The sequence below is a fragment of the Pinus tabuliformis genome, chromosome 1_2 (genome assembly GCF_031772625.1).
Source record: "Pinus tabuliformis cultivar Carrire ecotype Pingquan chromosome 1_2, CPIR1, whole genome shotgun sequence".
Lineage (NCBI taxonomy): Eukaryota > Viridiplantae > Streptophyta > Pinopsida > Pinales > Pinaceae > Pinus > Pinus tabuliformis.
This window is the reverse complement of record NC_142298.1, coordinates 387,705,717-387,729,290: the sequence shown is the minus strand read 5'-3', so window position 1 is coordinate 387,729,290 and position 23,574 is coordinate 387,705,717. Positions and strand designations below refer to the sequence as shown.

Sequence of the window (23,574 nt, the reverse complement as noted above, 5' to 3'; positions counted from 1 at the left end):
ACTTCCAAGCCTTTTCATAGTGTTAGGTACTCTCTCTGATTATTTGGGTAAATCCCAAATCTCAAGCGAATTTTGCTATCATTTTTTTGTTATGACTTATAATGATCTTTCTTGTTATAGCCTTCCCAAATATGCAACATGATTGATAACCATGTAGATTCACCCTATTTTACCATGGAGATTTTTTAACTTGTAAATAGGTTTTGTTGTAATACTTTTCACCAATACAAACCATAATTCATGTTCATATGACATTCTATGATTTTTTTTAATTAATCAATTTAATTAAAATGGTAGAAATTACATAACTACTTTGAAAATAAATCTCAATCTTTAACATGTAACTATTACTAAAAATATTCTTAGAAATTAAATCCCTACTATCCATTTAATAATTACTATACATAATTTAGGTAGAGGCAAGAGCGGGAGGGGTCATCCTTAGCCCCGATGAAACAATAGTTTCCCAATTTGCTTGGGGTCTTGGAATAATGACAAACAATAAAGCATAATTCCTTGCTCTGTGGAAGGGGCCAAACCTAGGCAGTGAGCTCAAAATCTCTAAGATAACAATTTTCGGATATTCTATGCTAGTCATCCGCGAATTAACCAAAGCCAAGAAAGTGATTAATTTTGAGTCCTCGCCATTAAGTCAAAGGATCTTCGTTTCTACCTCTCAATTCGAACAAGTGGACTTCCTCCACATGCATAGACGCTTGAATCCTATGGCTAACAGGCTAGCTAAAAAGGGTGACACCATGAGCCAAGGTGTAATTGATTTGGATCACAAATTGAGATTCTCTCCAACTCCTTAGAAATGCTAGGTTTGAATTTTATTTTTTTTAAACATTTTGAATATATCTACCCATGCCTCTCTTCATCTACAAATTTCACTTGGTTTGTGGAGGAGTAATCATAATCAAGTTAAAGTGGCAATTGGGGGCCAGTTTAGCCAAATCGAATTTTGGTTGGCCCTCTCCCTTTTCCGACCAAACAATTGCATGGACTATTCTTGGTGGCAAAATAATATTTACAAGTGGCATCCCATTTTGGAAATCTCCCTTCTTGGTGGTCTTGTCTATTTATTTTGCCCATGGTGTGAGTTATGGTTGATCCCTCTTGGTAGTGGTATTTAGTCCTCTATGCAAGAAAATGGAGTTAACTCATTTGTCCGGTGGCACCTCTTCGTCATCGATTTCTTATTCTAGCGAGGTTTTGGGGATGGTCTTGGTTTGTTTGCTATAATTTGGCTCAAGGTAGGGTCCTGGCTTCAGTTATATATTGAATTTTTTGGTCTCTAATTTTATTCAATTACTTCACTTGATTTTAGAAGTTGGAGGAGTGGATTCCACTGTGTTTGATAGCCACACGAGGGCTTCACTCAACGAACCTCCAAAATAACACGTGCGTTCGTGGCATACTAAACAATACCCTTAATTTGACTACATATTGCAAAAAACCTCTAAAAATCGCATTATTTAACCCCTACCAATACGAACCAATACACCTTTCCAATTTAGAAAACCCCTACTTTCACTAATATTGTGTGTACCCATTTTTTCAGTAATATTTTTATACCACTTTATATTTTTTCATTAACTTTGAGCTCCATTTTTTATACCTGCCAATATAAAAACCCTTTACCCCCTATTATATGCTCAATATATTACATCATTTTTTCCTAAATATATATCCCCCAATATAAACACATGTGATATGGTATTCCTTACCCCACCCCCTAGTGAAGCCCCTGTGGATAGCCGGGATTTGGTCCTTTGTCTCACGATGGAAAATAACTCAAGATCTCAAGAGCAGCTCAATGCAAATAAAGTGCTTAATAGGCTTTTGGAAGTTTCTTAGGAAATGTTAGCTTCCATCCTAAAACTTGAAGATTGGTTGAAAGATAGAGGAGCTCCTCCAGGTAAAATAGTACACACTCAAAAATATTCTATTATTTTGTATCAACGAAATTACACACATATTTATACAGGCAAAAGTCTCAAGATAGGAATTCTATCTTAGATGTACAGTAGTGTGGTTGAGAGATTTTCTCAACCACACACTAAACTAGGAGAAACTATATTCTAGCTAATTCCTAGTATGTAGGAACAAACTCGTCAAATGGAGAATTACAACCATAGACAAGTAGGAATTAATTATTTCTAACTCCCCCCCTTAATGACTACTTGTCATGATAGTGATTCACATACATGATTCTATCAACCATTATCACTGCATATATGTACCTGCAAATCCATCACCATCGAGCGAATTGCATATGCAGAACTTCCAAAAAACAAAGAGAGATCAGTGCCTTTCTAAGCCAAATATTCATGTCCAAATAACAATCACAAACAGTTGCGCTGATTGCACCTTTTGACGCAACTGTTAGATAGAAAAGTGCGCCGACCCTCTTATGCTCAGACACACCAATATCTGAGACCATGAGCCAGGTGTTACTGCAGTCCACCTACTCCTACGAGCACAAAGCTCCCGTATACACGTTAGCCACTCAGGCAATATGCCACCACCAGGCAAGTCCGATCTGCCACCACCGGGAAAATCCGGAACTTAAATGTGCCACCTCCGGGAAAGTCCGATATGCCACCACTGGGCAAATCCAGAACTTAAATGTGCCACCTCCGGGCAAGTCCGATCTGCCACCACTAGGCAAATCCGGAACTTAAATGTGCCACCTTCGGGAAAATCCTGTAGCCACTAAGACTCTATAGATGGTTTCTGGCTCACCACCAACCATCATTTTACAGTGACAAAAGATGGTTTCAGGCTGACCATAAACCATTACAAAGTGGTTTTAAGATCACCACGAACTTTCAAATGCCTTTAAAAGGCTTACATTTCATACTTCAACATTTTGGAGTTTCTGGGTACATACAATGACCATTACAACAACTGGACTTGTTTATAACATGCTAGGAAGTCTATTCCACAAACCACACTAACTCAAACAAACATCTACTTTGTTGTCCACCATAAACATTGTCGTTGCTCCTTTATCCCACCTTTTCATAGTTCACATCTTAGGCATCTTTGTCAAATAAATTCTTGGAACTCCATGCTTAACCTGTCATTTGTTAGAGTCATGAATTCTAACAAAATAACTTTACCTACATTGAGTTAGCTAGGCTCAATAAGGCTCAATAACTTTAAACATGATTCCAAGAAACTAAATAAAGCATAAATTCTTCAGGTTTAATTTCTCTATCTCTGCCCATAGATGATTATTTTCCAAACATACCAGCAGCCATTTTTCACCAACGATACCTGTGAGGGGTCTACTGATAAAGAAATGGATTGACGACTTTTCACCTGGACTCAATGCAGTGCATTCAAACACTAATGATCCAGACATAGGCACACAGCCATACAAAGAGAACACAATTTTCCCTTCAAAAAATAATAATCCAGGACTCCATGGTCCAATCCTCCATCGCATTTTAATATCCAATTCTCCCAGCATCGCAACATAATGCCACTTCCCTACTCATAGTATCAAGTCTAGTCACTGCTCTCAAGCATGCCTCCTCATGCTTGCTAACAATCTGCAACACAATCACGATCATCCTCCAATCTCTGATGTAGCTCCAATTGATGTCGTTGCTCAGCAGCAGAGATAAAACTATTTTCATCTTGGTCAAAGAACACGGAATGCTTCCTTCAGCTCCTCTTCATTTGTATGGGGCTATTTTATACAGATACACTGAAGCCACCTGATTGGAAAATCCGAAGCCGACACCAAGTAGAATGCGCCCCAGAATAAGCATCTATACGTTAACAGCCGTGCCATTAAGGGTAGAACCGATCAGAAAACTGGTACCGCCAGTCAACATGGACGTCTTACGTCCATACATTCTGGTAATGCTGGATGCAAAGAAGGTAATGATCAGCCCAGCAAGATATAGAGAAGATGTGAATTTCATCAGTAGTTGCCTGTCAAATTGACAGTATTTCGAATCTACAACAGTGTTTGCCTTAGCACAATTAGATGCACCATTGAGCCGCCAATTAAACTCTGACCTCTGTCGTTCCTAACTCAGTGAGAAATGGATTGAAACTATGGAAGAATCGACGGTGAGTCCGCCCTCCGCTTTGACGATGGGATCTTCATGAAAACTGTCCATGCACTCCTCAATAAGATAAAAGAAGAACGCAGTTGCTGGTTTCTTTCCTCAACGATAGAAGCCCCTGCCTCAGCATCTAGCTCACCAACATGATGAGCATGTTCACCAACACAATCAGCCACTCTCCCACACATTCAGCTATTCACGACACTGCAGCTGCTCTCCACGCTCAACAATGAGCAACGATTCCTGTGGGCTCTAAAGAAGAACAAGTAGCTGCATATCTAGTGATGCACATTGCTCCACCCTGCACCACGGGTGACCTCAACTCCTCGATCACTAGCACTAAGCTCTCTTTCCGACTAGTACGCAGCCTCCAGCAGCTTGATCACAACAAATCGATCCGCTTTCTCCAGCAGCTCGTTGATAATAGCAGAAAATATCTATTAGCAGCCACCCATGACTGCATACATGTAGATCTCTGACTTTGAAGATGCCACAAATCCAGCAATAGATCTCGGATCCCGTTTTAGCGCGATGCACCTTCCACAATAGATCTCAATTCTTCTGATTCACTTTCCTGCTGTAGAGCAATCCGATGACCAATCTAGCAGCGCAATCTAGCAACAGTGCAATCTGGCGATAAAACACGGCGCTACGAGATATTGATGAGATCGACTCACTCATATCAAACATGTCGCTGCGAGATATTTGGCGAGACTAGCGAGATCTCTTTATCTAAGATTCACTTAATCCGCCGATATGCCGATCTGATTTCCTTCGCTCATATGGATCAAGATTCGATCCTGGGACCTTGATCTTCTGTCCTTTCAAGAACCACGGCCTGCACTCACTCTCAGCTAATGAATCTGACATCTCTGCTCTTCACTCGCACTAATCTGATGAATCCAAGATAGATCTTTCAAAGAGAAAGAGGCTGGCGCTTCTCGACGGGCGCGATTAAGACTTGTTGTTCCACGCCAATAGCAATTTCTGGCGCGTTGGCATGATTATCACTCTCAAAACCGTGCCAAATGGCGCGACTGTTCCTTAATAAACCGCGCCAACCCCTCCTTCCGCTCAAAAAATGATCAGTCATCTAAGACCTGTGCTTAGACAGATCTGACAAATCCAGTATGCCACTGAACTTTAGGCATGCTCACATCTGCAACTCTCCATGCTCGCCTCATCCAGTTGAGCCCTCCAGCCCTCAGACAGATTTCAAGCAACCTCATTCAACCAGGATGCAGTCTGTCATAGAAGGTACTCCGCGATCCGATCCTTCCTTGATCAACAATGACAGATCAAAGATCTCTTCTTCAGCACATCCCCTCACACATTGCATGCCTACCTGAGCCCCTACGTGCCTAGCTTCTCAACGCTCTTGCATTCTCTCCATGCCTATGCTGCGTTCTTGCTAATCCTCCACATGGCAGTAGAATGAAGACCTGACCACAGATGGCTGCTTCACCAAACACCTCTTCGTGTAGCCATGCTGCCGACTGGGATTTGACTTCTAAGATGGGGTTTGTGGGCATATACAGATATGCACATGGACTTAAACAAAATTCACAGTGGGTTTGCTTCGCCACACCCTCGGCTTTCTCTCAACAGATATTTAGATATAGATGGACAAACACAGTAGTTTATTTCTCTATGCCCAGAGGCCCTTACGGGCTCTGAAGCTCTGATACCAAGATAAAATAGCACACGCTCAAAAATATTCTATTATTTTGCATCAATGAAATTACACCCATATTTATATAGGCAAAAGTCTCAAGATAGGAATTCTATTTTAGACGTATAGTAGTGTGGTTGAGAGATTCTCTCAACCACACACAAAACTAGGAGAAATTATATTCTAGCTAATTCCTATTATGTAGGAACAAACTCCTCAAATAGAGAACTACAACCATAGACAAGTAGGAATTAATTATTTCTAACTCCTCCCACTCTTTATGGAGGCCAAGCTTCTAAACCACCACACAAACATGGAGAATTCTCTAGAAGCATTATGAGAGGAGGTCCATTCGCTCAGTGCTTGTGTGATTGCATTGGAAGTCTCTAGCAATTCAATGGAGAGGCTCGTAACTAGAGGAACTAGCTCAGGGGCTCCCATGGAAAGAAAGAGAACCTGACAATCTGTTGTGCCTCATTTTGGGGGGCTGAATTTTGGCCTTCTGATGTTTGTCAATGTTAAAAGTCTTGTGTTGAAGCTCAAACTTTTGTATCAAAAAAACTACGTAAAGGTTCTGGGCTCATCTCCAGCTTTTATTAATACAAAATACCCTTACTCATTTCATTGAAAAAAAATAAAAATATTAATAATTAATTTAAAATTTTTAAAAATATAACACTTAAATTAACCATATATATATATATATATATATATAGATATATATATTTTTGTTAAACTTGGGCGAATGGCTAAAGCCGCCTGTTTTGTTATTTCATTTAAAAAACAACACATAAATTGAGTTGAGTTGCTCATTCTATAGCCTACTTTGAGAGAGATGTGTAACTATGCCCATGTTCAACTTGTAGTTGACAGAGGTCTCTTTAAAAAAAATATATTTAAATAGAAAAACATCAATAATCTCACTAAGGCGAAGTGGTACAAATATTCCACTCACTCTCAAACATAAATAAAATATGTGTAAGTATGTCCTTGTTCAACTTGGAGTTGACACTAGTCTTTATAAAAAAACATATTTAAATAAAAAAACATCAATAATCTCACTAAGGAGAAGTGATAAAAATATTTCACTCTCTCAAACATAAATAATAATAAAAACAAAAATGAATATAGTTTCTTTTGTTTAATTAAAAATTTAATAAAACATGAATAATCTTATTCGAAGTGTATGTACTAAAGGGAAGTGGTAAGAATATTCCACTCACAGTATTAACCATAAATAAAATAACAATATAATCTTATATCAAATTTATAGAGAAATAAAGGTTAAAAGTTAAATGTTTTTTAAGCAGTTTTATTATTTTGTGCTAAGTAAAATTTGGACCATTTTATACATTAAAAAATGCATCATAAACAATAATAAATTATAGGTGGTGGGTATATATCTATAAAGAGAGAGGACCAAATCTATTGAGGTGCAAATAATTTATTTAAATTTAATACTCTAAAAAGAAATTTTCATGTCAAGACATTCAATCTAAAATAACAAAAATAAAAAAAATCTAGATTATCCGATTAAATAAACTGCTAAAATAACAAAAAAAAAAAAAATCTAGATAAAGACTAATCTCTTTTTTTTTTTTTTTTTTTTAAGTTTAAATAAGAGAATGGTCATGATTCGGCCTGGAGTATGCCGTAAAACTGCTTCTGCTTGGCTAAGAGCTCGTCTTCCTCGGACGTAAGGAAACAGGTTAACGGCCCAAGACCCAGAGGCATCTGGCAGGAGTGAGAGCCTGCTCCCGATTACGGACCACCAGCAGGGTTATACCAGGTGGCGTGGTTTTCTTATTTAACAGTGATGAGTCAAACCCAGCATTCGCGGATAGCAGCCAGAGATGGTTGTCCTCACTGTTGGTTTGACCCCTGAGTTGATAGGTTTTACCACCTTCGGAAAAAAAAAAAAAAAGAATGGTCATGATCAGTAAAAATAAGAACCGTGCAACCCCTGAGCTTATCTCATTACCGATTCCCTAAATAATCAGGGATAAGACGAAACTGAATCAACAATCCCCAGTCAAGACGCAAGCCAAGCACACAACAGCGAGGATAAAGAAAAAGAACCGCCTTGAATAAGGAGTAATTTACTTAGTAGATAACGAATTACAGAGTACAGACGCCTTCCTTCAAACTCAACATTCCAAGTGGGTGAGAAACCACTTATCGGTCAAAAAAATTCTGTGACGCATACAATAAAGTTACACCATTTTTTTATTAGACACCTCACCTCCTTAACAGCCAACCCAACTATTCTGGCTGCAAGCAGCGGGCGGTTCCTCAAGAATACCCATTAACCTAGTTGTTTTGTTAAGAAAAAAAGGAACGAATTAGTTACTCACAAAAATATGTTTACACATACACACACACTCAGCGGCGGCGTTGAATCCCCTCATTCTTGGCCGCAGAAAGGAGGAGGTGTTCCACCTGTTTCAGGCGCTCGGTAAGAGAGATGATCTCCTGACGGTAAGCCCGCGCTTGTTCCACAGATTCCGCCTCCAACTCGCCGAGCTGAGTGCACAGCCTCTCCTCCGCTTCTCGAGCGCGGTGAAGGCGGATCCTGGTTTCCTCTACCTCACCCCGCAGCTCCGCCTCCTTCCTTCGGCTCTCCTCCAGTTGCTGTAGGAGGCGCTTGTTTTTCATTCTCAATTCCTCAATTTCCTCCCCCTCTCCCGCTACTCTGCTCAAATCGTTCACATTCTTCACCTTCGGTTTCGGCTTCTCTAGAGGAGACGCGAAGGTGAAACCGAGTAGAGCAGGTGCCATTTGACTACTCTTCTACAGTCGCACAATGTATTCAATACAGGACCTGTATTTTGTTCGCCTCTGGAATGCACTTCTATAGAGTGTCCACTGTATAAATAGCCTCGACTGCTTACTGGTTGCTCCAGACTTGTTGAATAAAGCTATCCATGACCACAGATCGACAGGCGTCCTCATTCATTGAACCGAAACGAGTGGTGTCAGCCAATGGACGCGAACCTCTGGGCCCACTCCCTTCAAGATGAAGCAGAAAAGCAATTCGTAGGGGGAAGGGAAGGCAGGCATCCATTAGTTGATGTGTATGGACCACAAACACACAAAAAGATTGCTGCCAAGTGAGAAATGGCAAACGCATAACAACAACTCGAAAGCTCTAGATTGCCATAAGATACGTGTCGTGGTGTAACCACAAGTGAGTGATAAAAATGTAGATTCTATTATTAAATTAGTAATGTCCAAAAAATTGTAGAGACATAATGATGAGGTGTAGTTTTTAGTGTAATTTTTTGGAGGTTTTTTTGGTGGTTTTTTCCGGTCAAATTTCTCTAAAATCCGGCAGAAATTTATTGAAATCACAAGTTTGATAGGTAATTTCTGCACAATCAAAGTGTCCAAAGGATTTTTCAGGGTGCTGAATCCAAATATGTAGTTAAAAAACCATTTTAACAAATCAAAATTTAACCTCAATTTTTTCCGCCAGATTCCGTCACCGGATCTCCAAAAAGTCGCACTAAAGACAACTCCTAATGATGATAGCTAAGGGAGAAGGTTGGCTTTACACGAACAAATGAATGCATTGTGTGGCCAACAACATGGTTACGTCACCCACTTCCGAATTTTATTAAGAACGTTTAATTAATTAGATTAATTTTAATTTTAGATTTATCAAGTTTCTAGAGATCAAAGTTTTTGAAATGTAGACAATTTTTAAAATAACAAAAATTTTAATCCTTCTCCCTGCTTGGTTGATCTAGAATTAAAAAACTGGTATATAATATATATAGTTGATATTGAAATATTTTATTTACAATTTATGTTCTCCACATTAAAATTTTAAAACATGTTGCTTCATATTTGTTTTCTATACACACATTTAATTAAATTTATTATTAATGTTTTCTAAAATATTTTATTTTTTTTTCCGAAGAAAGAGAATTCGTAATTTCTATTAAAAAGAAATTACATGCTGTTGATGCCATTGGCATATGCTGTAGTGTGGTTTTCACCACTGCTCAGAAAAACAAAATTACATCAAAAGGACCCACAGAGATACGATGGTTCTGTATCCCTCATAGAAAGTACAATATCTCAAATAAAAACCAAATAAACAGAGCTGTAGGAGTGTATCCGCTATACAGTAGCAAAAAAGGACGATCTGTACTGTGGCTGTTATATACAATAAATATCATAGCATAGCAAAAAATTAGATGGGGGGATTGCCCCCCTGTAGGAGGCCGTCAATATATGGTTGATGAAAAAATTTGTGCATCCCATCTGGGTTGTATTCCTCAATCAGCCAATCTCCTAGAGGTCGATCTGTCGCTTCTTTCGAGAGCCGGTCAGCAGTTGAATTTCTTTCCCCGGATGAGCAGGAGCAGCCTCCGCAGTCTTGGAGCAGGTACGAGGCGGCCCAGGTGTAGATGAAGCCTTTCTTCTGGTGTTCTTTTTGGCGCCATCACTAGCCAGCTTAGATGGAGTCTCCTGTTGAGTCTGCTCCCCTTCCGTAGGAATATTAACTCCTATGTTTTGATCCACTGTAGGCTGCTGTCTAGGTCCTTTGGTATCCTCGGAAGTCACCCCCGAATTCAATGGGCAGTCCTTATAGAGATGACCAATTTTATGGCATCTTCGACATCGAAATGGTACACCTTCGTAGTCCAGCAGTTGCTTGCGCGAGACATGGCTGTGATGCAGGGTGATTTTCTCCTCCAGTCCCAGCCTGGTGTCAAGATGAACAAGTATACGGGCCATTGTCATGATTCCCGTTTTCTCATAGGATTTGTCATGCTCCAGGTATGTGCCTAGAGTGTCCCCAATTCGCTTGAAAACATACGGGGTCCAAAATTGCTTGGGCAGACCGGGAAGACGAACCTAGATGGGTCCAGCCCCCAATTGTTCACGTTCCGGGTCAAACAGAGGATCCCAACGCTTGAGCATGACTGGTGCTAACTCGATATGCCAATATTGGGAGAGAATCCATTGAGTGTATTCAGGCCTATGGAAATGCAATGCGAACCAGCCCCTCGCGAATACCTTGATATCAGGAAGTTCTTTGAGCAGTGTGCCCCATATCTCCTCCACCCAGAGCTTGAGTCTTTCCATTGAGTAGGTACGTCCCCTTACCCTGCCGACCAGGACTTTACAGGCAGTTTCCATCACATCCGGCAACTATGCTTCTTCCCCAAAGGTGATGTTGAAGTCTGAATCTATAGCTCGAAGGCACCTGTCTTTTTTCAATTTCTCTGTGCGCTTACCAAAGGGGAGGTCCTTTAGTAGTTTACGATACGGATCCGATGAACTGTGCTGTGCAGATCCCGCAGATCGAACCAGAAGTAGAGGAGTGTTAAAGCAGCCCGAGCGTATCGGGGAGCGAGGTCCAATACAACTAGTGCCCGGGAGAAGAGAATGGGGGGGGGGGGCGAGGTGAGATCTGTTGGTTCTGCGGCATAAATGAGACGGAGGGTGAATGTGAAATCGATGGAGGTGGAGGCGGTGGGGGCTTTGGTAAGGTAGGGCGAGTGGGGTTGAGAAGCGGAGAGTCGAAAGAAGGTGAGGTTTGTAAGCAGGAGCCCAATAAATGAAGCGTAGCAGGGGAAAGGGGCGGGCATTCAAGGGCCAGAGAGTCGGCCAGGTTGAAATCTGTGGATTTCTTCTTCCCTATGAGCGACAGATGTGGTTGTAGAGAGGAGGCATCTGTCTCAGAGGCCAGTTCAACACTCCGAGGTTTCATAGTAGGCCTCTTCGTATACGCCCAGATGTCTTGGTGAGGCGTGGGGTTCGCCTCGTAGTCTACGAGGTCTTCGTCGCCCATGCTGCATGTCGATACAGAGTAGCCCCAGAGAGAACCGACCAGGGGACCGCCCAACGGAAAGGTAGAAGGGCCTGTGCGCCAAAGTGACCGGTGGGGGACCGCAGCGTAAAACAATGTGCCAAAAAACCCGTGAGCAGTTGTCGCGATGCAGCCAGTCAAAGATCCGTGAACCCAACGCTCAGGCTGATCATCGCCATGGTTAGAATCGTGCCTGCACAGAAACTAGGGTTAGGGTTCCGCCCAATGTTTTCTAAAATATTATATATTAAATTGAAAGAATTACAAATATCCCTCATACATTGAATTAATGGAATAATAATCTTCTCAACCTTTTTCTATATATATATATATTTCATATTAAAAAAATTTATTCAACCTATGCATTGAAATATTATATATTTCATGTTAAAATATTTTACTCAACCTATGTATTGAAATGTTTTATTTATAACCTACATTAAACTTTTGAAATATTTTATTTATAACCTAAGTTAAAATTTTGTTTGTTATTGATATTTTTAAAATCATATATATGATCTATATTATAGATAAAATAAATTACACTAGCTTCCTAGTTATGGAAAATGAAAATATAATAATTTTTTTGATTTAAATTAATTTATTTTTCTCTATATAAAATAGATAAAAAATTATCTTATTTAATATGGACATTGAAATATTTTACAAATTATTTTTTGATATATATATATATATATAAACTAATGTAGAATGAATTACACATAATGTAATGTTTATAATACTATTTCTTGTCATCTCTATACCAAGTAGTGAAAAAATTATAGCTACAAGGAAATATATACTGCCTAATTCATATGCTCCCTGATATTCACCGCCTTCTCCCTGATATGCGTCCTCAAGATGCAGTGGTGAGTAAATCCCCTCAATTGTTCTCTTCGGACTATCTTCGATTGAGACATTCTCATTGTTTTTTACTGAATGCACCTCGGCTTCGGTTTGTCTGCGTCTCCAGGTTTGGTTTTCTGATCTTTTAATGTGCTTTCACTGTTTTTAAATGGTTTTAGATTAAAAGGAAAGGAACTGTTTACATGATGTAGCTATATCAGGGAGTGTTTATCAAATTCTAAAGAATTACATGAATATTTTTACAATTAGATAGAATCATTATAGAGGAAATGAGCTACTTTCTCTGCTATTTGAAAATCTTCTCATGTTTGAAAGGCCTTTCACTTGCTGGTCATGGTTTCGGGTTTTAAGATTTCAAAGCTATTGTGTCATCTCAAAGCCATGCACTGAGTTTCGCTTTAAGCTAGGGCCATGGTGGTGTGTATGTGAGAATTTTTCTGTTGTTGTATAGTCTGCCCGGAAGAGGTATCATGAGGATATTCTCCATGGCCAGGGATGAGCAATTGGACTTTCATTGGTTCTGATTCACAAGGATACCTTGATGGACCTATGCAACTGCTACTCTCCTGTCTTCAGCTTCTGTTTCTCTCCTGTCTTCCATTCTGGTTTTCTTCCTGGATTGCCAGTTTCTGGTTTCCGGTTTAAGATTTGAATTTCCCTTTTTGGGTAGATCATTCTAGAGACATATCAATTGCCTTTCAGATCATTTAAGTCCATTTCAAGACGAGAGTATATGCTGAAATCAAATGGAGCCGTCATAGTTTCAAATATCTCTCCATCATGACGTAAACCAGCTCATGACTCTGTCAGCCATCTATTAATAGGGGGACAGCTGGCCTAGTTTATGAAATATTCCCCATCGAGAATGTGCCTTTTGCTTCCTGAGGTATCCTTTAGCATGTACTTTTGGTCAGCTGCGAAGTAGTTGAACCTTCTCTCTCCAGGTTTTTTGTTCAGACATCTCATGTCCAATCTGTTTGCAGTGTCCGACTCACATCTCCCTTGGATTTCCTCCTGTACTTAGGGGATAAGGTTTAGGTGGCCTATTTATGAATGGAGTTTCTGTCAGACACATCCGCCATGGAGGCAATGGTCCATGCGGCCATCCAGGCGGAATCCCTCCAAGGAAAGGCCAAGCTGTCCAACGATTGGCAGTCCACTTTGGATGAAATGATGATTCATCCTTTGGACCCTCAAAGGGATAATATATTCGAGAAAGAGCTAAAAGGAAAGCCTTATGTTGCAGATCGATCTCAAAAGAGTCAAAAGCTTGTTAAATCTATTCCCCCTCCTGCTGCCATAAAAATTGACAGCGTCCACTTGTCAGATCGCATTGGAAGCCTTCAAGATAAAGCACTGATAGGCCGGTGGCATTTCCCGGAGATGAATGACCAACATATGAGAGACTGGCTTGAATTGCAGTGGAAGCCTTTAATAGGATATGTCCCGATTGTAGCCAGGTTATTAAAAGAGTGGTATTTCTTTCACTTTCTTAGCGCGGTGGATCTGGAATCCATTCTGAAACATCAATGGGTCTATGGTCGTAGTTTTCTGGCCTTGCATAGGTGGTACTTGGGTTATAACCCTTTAAAAAACACGCCTTCTAACAACCTCATTTGGGTGAAACTTCCCGGGTTGCCTCTGGAATTATGGTCGAAAGAGACCTTAACAGAAATCGGAAATGCTATAGGCAGGTGTGTTTATGTTGATCCGTGGTGTTTAGGGGAGAAGGACAAAAGAATGGCCTGGATACTGATTGAAAAAGCCTACAGAGGAGGCTTTCCGGAGCACATCGATATCAGTTGGAATGAGCAGAACATTAGACAGAGGTTAGATTTCTGGGGTGTGCCCTTTAGGTGCGCTACTTGCCATCTCACTGGTCACCTTATTAAGAATTGTCCGCGGCGTCCTATAAAAGGCCGAAAGCATTATGGTCTAACTAAATTCGTGGAAATGCCTCATAGATTGAAAGCCTCTTCTTTGGATTCAGAGAAATCGGCTTCTCCAAAAAGCCATTCTTGGTCTTTTCATCAAGAGGTTTTTGATGGTGACTATCTGAAATCTCCCTCGCCGCTCAAAGCCCCAGATCCTTTGTATAGAATTTCTCCATCCATGCCATCGTTGGAGACTGCCTCTGATTATGAGATTCCACATCCCCCAAATCCTCCTTTGGAACCATCCTCCGACCATGCTATCTGAATCAAGCTTCCTTTTTCTCGGCCTATAATTAGCAAGGAAGTCCTCCATATTCAGTCTTCATCGTCGCCCCCTAATCAGACAAAATCTCCTGTTGGAAAAGGAATGGAACCTCTGATTACTCCCACTCCTGTAAACTCCCCTATCTCTTCGCCTTCAAACTCTATCGGTAGCGATCTAGACTACATTTTGTCCAAAAAATCTCTTGACCTCAGGCCGCTCACCGTTCATAAACTCGGTAATCGAAGCTCTCCTAAGATCAGCCCCAATTCTGCAAGCAATATCACAGTGAGGAGAAAGAATAATCGGGGCAGTAGGCATTTCAGGGGGAGGGGAGACGGTTCTGGCAGAGGTATCAGTAATCTTTCCCTGATCGACATTCCAATTATTGATATGTCTGATGATAGGCCTCTTAGAGCAAGCAAGGCCGGATCGCCTTCGAAATGAATTTCATTTTATCAGTTAATATTAGAGGTCTGGGAGCAGACCTGAAATTTTTGGCCTTAAAGAACTTCTTTTTGTCGGCAAGTCCCAAAATCATATTAATACAAGAGACCATGCATGCAGCATCTGTAACAGTGTCTTATTTCAGAAAAATGTTTCCCCTCTGGCACATTTCTGCTGTAGAGGCTATCGGCCTATCTGGCGGTTTAGCGGTGTTATGGGATCCACATTGGATAAATGCTAAAGCCTATAGCTGCATTGCAGGCATTCTCATTTCTGCTCAGATAAGGGGGCAAAAATGTCCTATTAATATATTGAATATATATGCTCCATACAAGAACAGATCGTCATTTTGGGAAAGTCTCTTTGCTTCAGAAATTTTTGATGTTGAATCTTTATTGATTGCAGGTGACCTAAATATCACTCTTAATATGGATGAAATCTGGGGCATCAATAAGAAACAGGATCCTATTGCAGCCAAGATTAAGAACGAGCTTCTAAGCAGAAACTTTATTGACATTCTCCCTCCCAAAATTCTTCCAACTTGGGAAAATGGAAGGATTGAGAAGGCTTACATTGCTAAGAGAATCGACAGATTTATCCTTCACGCCAGCTTAATTGACATCCTGGGCATGCCTTTTTCAACAATCGAGAATGTTTTCATTTCTGATCATAGACTGATCATACTAGGATGGAGGGATAAGGGATTCAGAAAAGGCTTCTCTTTTAAATTCAACAGGCAATGTTTAGAGGATCCAGAATTTAATAGCACTATATCAAAAGCGTGGAATGAGATGTCGTTTTCAAAATCTTTGCCTACATTAATGACTTTCAGAGATAAGATGGAATCAATCCAAAAGGTTGTAAAAGAGTGGCAGTTTCAAAAAGGCAAGAGAATAAAAAAGATCTCCGGGAAATTCAAATGGAGCTAGACAGTGTTGCGGACTCCATGGCTTATGATTCCTTATCTTTTGAAATGAGATGTCGAATTAAGGGTCTTCAAAAGAAAAAATTGATGATTTTGAAACAAGAAGAAACTTTCTGGAGGTTAAAAAGTAGAGCGATATGGATGAAAGAAGGAGACAGAAATTCAAAAATTTTCCATAATTTCGCCAACTCCAGAAGGGAAAAAAATTCTATATGGAAAATCAGCGACGAAAAAGGGGGTTTCCTTTATTCCCAACAGGATATTACAAATGAGGTGGTGGCATATTTCAAAAATCAGTGTAAAATATTGAATAAATGCAAAATCCAGTATATTTTATGGGGAATTGATCTGTTCCCATGGATGTTTGATGGTGATTTAAATGATCAAATCTTCCAGCCAGTTTCAGAGGAAGAGCTGCTTGCTATTATGAAATCCTTCAAAAGGGACAAGAGTCCCGGTCCGGATGGCTGGACGATAGAGTTCCTCATTCACTTCTTCGAAATCATCAAAGTTGACCTGTTGCGGATGGTAGAGGGCACCAGAATGGCGGGCAGTATCAATAAAAAACTCTCCTCCACTAACATAGCGCTCATTCCCAAAAAGGGGGATGCTCAATCTTTCAAGGATTTTAGGCCGATTTCGCTATATAACATCTGTTTCAAGATTGTTTTGAAGATCATAGCTGAGAGAATCAAAGGAGTTTTTTCAGAGTTCCTATCAAAGGAGCAGCACGGTTTTCTAAAAGGAAGAAACATTCATGATGCAGTTGCAAGTACTCAAGAGGGTCTGTATGCTATTCATTCAAAAAAATGTGATGCGATTATTCTCAAAATCGACCTCTGGAAGGCATACGACTGCCTATATTGGGGCTTCATCAGGTGTTTTCTCGCAAAGATTAGCTTGAGAACCAATATGATCAATTGGATCATGGCTTGCGTTGAACCAGTGGACTATGCAATCATCATCAATGGGATTCCATCCCCTTTCTTCCATGCGAAAAGGGGTCTTCATCAACGATGTCCCCTCTCCCTTCTTTTATTTATTCTGGCAATAAACTCTCTTAGCCTGCATATCAATAAGGCTGTCAAGGAAAACATGTGCTGCCCCCTAAAAATCTGCAGAAATATCTCAATCTCACACAATTTATTTGTTGATGATATCATCTTATTCGGCTTGTTTTGCAGGGTCACTTGGATATGTTTCTATGAAATCATAAAAAACTTCCAAAAGGCTACGGGTTTGCAAGTTAACAATGAGAAGTCAACAATCTATCACAATGATATAAATCAAGAAGCTGTTGCATGGTTATCTGAGTTGTTTGGAATAAATGCGCAATCTATCAGTTGTGGTATTAAGTACTTGGGCTTTCAGATTAAAGCTAATGGTTACTCAAAAACTGATTGGAATTGGATCCTGGATAGATTCTACAGGAGGATTTCAGCTTGGGAATTCAGATGCCTCTCCTTGGCGGGAAGAGTGATTCTGGTGCAATCAGTATTAAATCAACTCGCGGTTTACTGGGCGCATTTATTTTTTCTCCCTGCGAGTATTATTAAAAGCATGAATAGATTATCAGCTAACTTCATTTGGGGTGGTCAAGTAGATAGGAGGAAATACCATCTCACAAAGCTAGCCAGTATCTCTTTACCAAAAAGTATGGGAGGTTGGGGTTTGATCGATATGCGCTCATTCGGAAAGGCCCTGTTATGCAAGTCGCTGTGGAGATCTGTTCATGGTGAAGGTCCATGGAGTAACATGATTAAGATGAAATACTTAGGAAGGAAGAGCTTATCGTTCTGGTACAAAAAAGGTATGATCGGTGCCTCATATGGTTCTACAATTTGGCTTAGCTTTTGCAAGATTGAAACATATTTTTTGAAGAATTTAATCTGGAATTTTCAATCTGGTAGTAAGATTCTTATTGGTAAGGATCAATTCAAAAGTGGTGCTGAGGAGGTTAATATTCCTGAATCTTTATTGAATTTCTTTCATAGAAGAGGTCTTTTCTATTGGGATAGTTTGATAGCTGGCTGGCAGGGCCCCATTCCTCTATGGAAAGATGCAGATGTTCTGCAAATGCCTCAGGAGATTGCACTTCAATGGTATTGCATTAGGGCAGGTCTTAGAAACTGTGGCATTTTTCGTACTGTGGATTCTGATTACCTTATATGGAATCTTTCGAAAGAGATGAACGTGGTGAGAGTTAAAGATTTATACCAGCATATAGTTGACTCGAAACGACTTTCACGCAATCCTATTTTCCCTCAAATTTTCTGGAAGGATGGTTTCCCTTCGAAAATGATCCTATTTGCTTGGCTTACCTTTCACAACAAAAATTTAACCTGGGAGAATTTAATGAAAAGAGGATGGCACGGGCCAGGTCTATGTTCATTATGTAGATCAGAGGGGGAAAGTAATGTTCACTTGTTTTTAAAATGCAAAAAATCGCAACAAATATGGCAGGCTTTGGAGTTCAGTTATGGAATTCAGCATATGGCGCATGCTTCAATTTATGAAATGATCCTATGGTGTAGCGAGCAGAAGGAATCATGGAGAAGGATCTTCATCCTTTCCCTGTGGAGCATTTGGAAGTGGCGTAATAGCAATATCTTCAATGGCACTAAATCTACTTGCTCGGAAATCATCGTTAAAATTGTCGCAGAAGCCTATCAATCAAAAAAAGGTCGCCTACGCTGGTCAATCAAAGGAGTGTTCATCTTTCCCTAAGGCGTTCTTCGACAGAGCTGAACAGCAAGGCTCTTGTGGTTGTGGTATTCTCATTATGATAAATGAAAACACTCATTTCTCCATTCACTGGAATGGGGGGAAAGGCTCCAACAGTAAAGCGGAGGCTATGGCTCTTGCTGGACTTTTAAAATTTTGCCTCTTTCTTGATATTCAGCATGTCTCGGTATTTGGAGATTCGAAAGTTATGGTAGATTTCGTCTCAAGAAAAAATCACATATTAGTGCCTCACCTGATTGGCTGGATGGATAGGATCAATTTCTTCTGGGGCTGTTTGGTCAGAGGCTCTATTCACCACATCAGTAGGGACAAAAATATGCAGGCTGATTCTCTGTCTAAAATGGGCCTTCAATCTGCTCCAGGATTATGGTTTTTGCAGATTTTCTCTGATGGGGAAATCTTTTATATCCAAGAATTTTCTCTCCCGGACTTCTAGGTTTGCATATCTTTGTTTCACAGGTTTTCCTTGGATCTTTTTGGTCTTATGTTGCTGCTTCATGATTTCTTTCTCAGCAGAATCCTTTTCCTCTTGTCTTTTGCTTATGTATATATTGTGCTTCTGGTTGGTGATTTCTGCTTATGATTTCCGCACTCTATGATCTCTGGATCTTGATACATTGGGGATCTCCCAGATCTATATATCCTGGCTAGATCCTGTTATTATTATCTGGATATGCTTCCATGCTGATCCCTTTTTGACCAAATGTTTTTGGGTCAATTACAGATGTAAACATATTGACTCTTATATCTCTCATATAATATAATATCTAGCTTTTTCGTCCTGAAAAAGTAGTGAAAAAATTACATTTCTTCCCTATACTAAAAATAAATTATATTTTTTGCTTTATATTACTATATATCTCTATATAAAACTAAAGTACAAATTGAAATATTTTAATTATGAGCGACATCAATTTATTTTGTTATTACTAGTTTTATTTTGTTAATTTAAATAGTTATTTTACTATTTTTAAATAAAACATTAAGTGAGAACATCTCTACCTCCTCTAGCCACAACAATTATGTATTTTGTTTAAATTTTTGATAATAAATATGAGTTTAAAAATGAAAATGTTCTAATATATGGTGTATTTTTTAGAATTTTATTTTCTTCACAATATAACAAATTTTTGAGTACAAAGGTCGTAGCGTTCTAGGCCACACTGCACCAGAGATCAGATAGGTATTGAGGGGATAAATTTGTGAGGGCATTGTGGGTATCTTTGTTCAGTGAGATTTAATGGACAAGAAAGGAGCAAGAGAATCACGTTTCAGTATAAAGGATAAAATGCAATCAATCGACCAAGGAGGGAGAGAGCATTCCCAAGGATAACATGCAATCAATCGACCCGACCAAGGAGAGAGAGAGCATTTCTTCATGTACTTCCTGTGGATGATAGTAGAGTATATCGGAAATTCATGTAAAAGTTATTGGAGAACTACTATTACAATGTCAGGTACATATCGTTGGTTTATTGAATGTTTAGATGTTTTTATATATCTAGACATTTTAGCGATTTGAAAGGCTATTGTGCATCTATGGTTGCAGTAACAATAATGTTGCTGCAGTAACAATAATGAATAATGGGAGAAGGGCTCTCGAGCTTTTAGGATTAGGAGACGATTGTAATATTGTAAATGAAAATAGTTGTAAAATTGAAATTTAATTAGTATAGATCTATTTTAAACACAGATCTGACATGAGTCTGGAGGTATTTAATTTCTTAATGTGTAATTTTTTTAATGAACCAATATTATTTAAATGTTTTGTATAGTTATTTAATTTTTTTATTTTTTTTTATCAAAATGAGCAAAATTTCAACTTTGATAATGGACTGACATCCTTACACATCATACTAGGTTGTAGAATGAGCCTCTAGGCTCAATTATCTATATATTATTTTTTAAGAGCACATTCAAATTGTATTTCCTAAAATGAAAATTCCACAAAATTGGGAAATCATGCACTAGGAATACTAAAATTATTCATTAGATTAGCTTTAATCTAATATAGTTATGCGTATCATTTTTTATTCATGATCTTCATGTGAATGTACACGATTACATCAATGTTTATAACTTTATATTGCTTTCATAAACCAAACTTTATGTATAAAAGGATTGTTGGTGATTATGTCTTCATAGGATGATAAACTAGCAATTGCACCAAATGTTGCAAAGGAAACTCCGTAAGGCATATATTTGAGAAGAATCATGACATATAGAATATCATTGAATATAAAAATTAGTAAACAATATGATATTCAAAAGCATGAACAGAGTATTAAAGTCTTTTACCATTTTCTCTTAAGGTGATTGCATTTTCATTTACTTGTCCTTGCTTAACTTCTTTTGTGCATTTGGAATGCTTTGTGACACGAGGTTTATTCACAGTTTTTTCCCAAAATGACAATTTCAAAATTTACCATTGGATGAACTAGTTTAAAGCAGAGCTACAAAATAGATTTATCAATAAAGCTAGTCACTGGTATAGAAACTTTACACTCTTTGATATTATAGAAGTGGATCTTTTGTTGAGCATTGATTAATGAGTCTTGACTCTGTAGTATATCATGATATTGAGTAGGTTGAATGCCTAGGTCCAATCCTTTCAAATAAATGAATCTTAGAGAAGTGGATCTTTTTTTGAGCATTGATTAAATAATTCTTTTAGTTAACATAGCTACTTTAATTCACTATTCAGAGGTACCATGGTGAACTCCTATGGTAGCAACCACGCAGTTTCCTTTATTTAGCATGATATTCTGCGAGACTTGGCTATGTATTTCACCAGGAAGGGACCTATAAATAAACACAAAAGGATCTTTATGCCTCAGAAAGCATACTATATTCCCAAAAAGTGGAAAAGGTTGCAAAGTGTACATTTTATGTTGAGATTGTTTCCTTCCACACAAGTTTGGTGCATATTTTTGTCTACTCTAGTAGTCGTTTCTGACCATTTTTCAATATTGAATTGTATCACTTGATCAAAAGCTTGCGGTCTTTTATATTCTACCTCCACATAATTTGATTCTGAATGTGTTAATTTTTGCATTATTGTATGTAGGTCCAATGGAGGAGAAGGATTGGTGTCATACATAGATTTCATAACTACTGTTAAGTTACTTGAACAAAATGTCTGATACATGAAAAAAAAATAAAACCAAAAACAAAACTCTACATGTGCATTTTTGTACCTTCTCTTCAAGCAAATAATATTCAATTTATGCTCCACATTGTTCAATCTACATTCATTGGAAATTTTATGAGCTTGCACCATGCTGCATGGGGATCCATCTTAGCTAAGACAAGGGAGTCAACCCCACAAAGCTTCTTTGCAATTTTATTATATGTGGGTTATAATGCTAGGCAAGGAGTATTGATTGTGTAGTATATCATGATCTTGAGTAGGTTGAATGCCTAGGTCCAATCCTTTCACAACATAGTAGTAAGAGTAAAATCCTAGGAATGGATGAATCATGAGAAAGGTTACTCACATAAATAAAACTATGGGTCTACCATACCCCCTAAATGTTTTCACAATAAGCTGGGTTAAGTTTTGTTGCATCAAAAAATTGATGTTATTTCTTAATACATGGTTGATTTCATCCTAACAAACTATTATCATACAATATAGATAATGGGTGGAGTCTCCATTTAAAAAATTTGTGAGAACAATTTGATTAGATTGAAAGAGTATTTAATCTACAACAAAAAGGCTATCAACTGCTCTCATTTATTTTAATCTACAAAACCTGGATTACCAATATGAATAACACAACCAACTTCAATTGCAATACAATAAAAAGCTAGAAGTTTGAGTCACAAATCATAAAATGGCTTCCAGGTTCATTTCAAGTAGAAAGCAGTGTTTTTGACTATTGATTTTGCACCTCATACTAATGATTTCATTGAATATACGAGAAACCATGAACCTGACTCAAATGCTTCTCAATTCCATCAATATTGGGACATTACATAAAATGTGTGTTTCCCTTGTCTTCTTCAACTAATTTTTGTTTTTCTCATTACAAGTTTATACTATGTCATCACTTGTTGTAGAAAAGTTTGATATGTATAAAAATATTTAAAAATTATTTGTAATTAATTCTGAGAAAGAACAGGAGCATGTTGAAGCTTATTTTTAGGGATATGTAACTCAAGGAGGTTTTCCAAAAGTAGAATTCCAATGGATGTTGAACTGATTGAAGGAAATGGAGATCAAAATTGCTGATCTAGATTGTCATTGATGTCAATATGGCAATATTCTGGATACTAAATGATGATGTGAAGCAAGCAGAGCAGATCCATGAAGCAACGGGAGCAAGAAGCGTAAGAGGAAGAGTTCGTCAGAAGCCATTAAAGAAGCAGGATATCGAAGCAAAAGAAGCAGGTTAACGCATATACCTAAGGGTGAGAGCCATAACGGAGGAATTACCAGTAATAAGCCATGAAAACTCTTTAAAGATCACAACGCATCGGAGAAATCAATATCGGTGGCTTTATCGCTTTATTATTTGTCATGTTGAATCCCCTGACTGCGATATGTATTACGAACCCAATGGTTCCATAACAATGTGCTCTATTATTATATCACATCCACCATATTGGAAATACCGCATCGGAAGTTACGTATCACAAGTACTAAAAAGTTGATGCTAAAAACGTTGATTTTGATATGTACTGCGAACCCAAACAAGTTATAGTAACAACCCTAATATAACATCGCGTTCGGGTATCGGAAGTTACGCAAAACATAAAGGGTTGTCACTGTTGGACCACTTATTGCGATAAGACCTGTGAACCCGAC

General features: G+C 38.6%; 2 protein-coding genes across 2 annotated transcripts in view; one reads left to right on the top strand and one right to left on the bottom strand.

Moving 5' to 3' along the window:
* Nucleotides 1-7,825: 7,825 nt before the first annotated feature.
* Nucleotides 7,826-8,611, bottom strand: LOC149205997 (protein RESPONSE TO LOW SULFUR 4-like). The gene has a single exon (XM_089393611.1). It carries the CDS (start codon nucleotides 8,536-8,538, stop codon nucleotides 8,143-8,145), a length of 396 nt encoding a protein of 131 aa, XP_089249737.1. The 5' UTR covers nucleotides 8,539-8,611; the 3' UTR covers nucleotides 7,826-8,142.
* A 7,429-nt stretch (nucleotides 8,612-16,040) lies between these two features.
* Nucleotides 16,041-23,574, top strand: part of LOC149205996 (uncharacterized) — a 67,500-nt gene continuing 59,966 nt past the window's right edge. Inside the window, exons 1-2 of the mRNA XM_089397562.1 lie at nucleotides 16,041-16,897; nucleotides 17,204-18,215. Coding sequence (XP_089253688.1) covers nucleotides 16,041-16,897; nucleotides 17,204-18,215 — 1,869 coding nt within the window. The remainder of the gene's footprint in view (nucleotides 16,898-17,203; nucleotides 18,216-23,574) is intronic.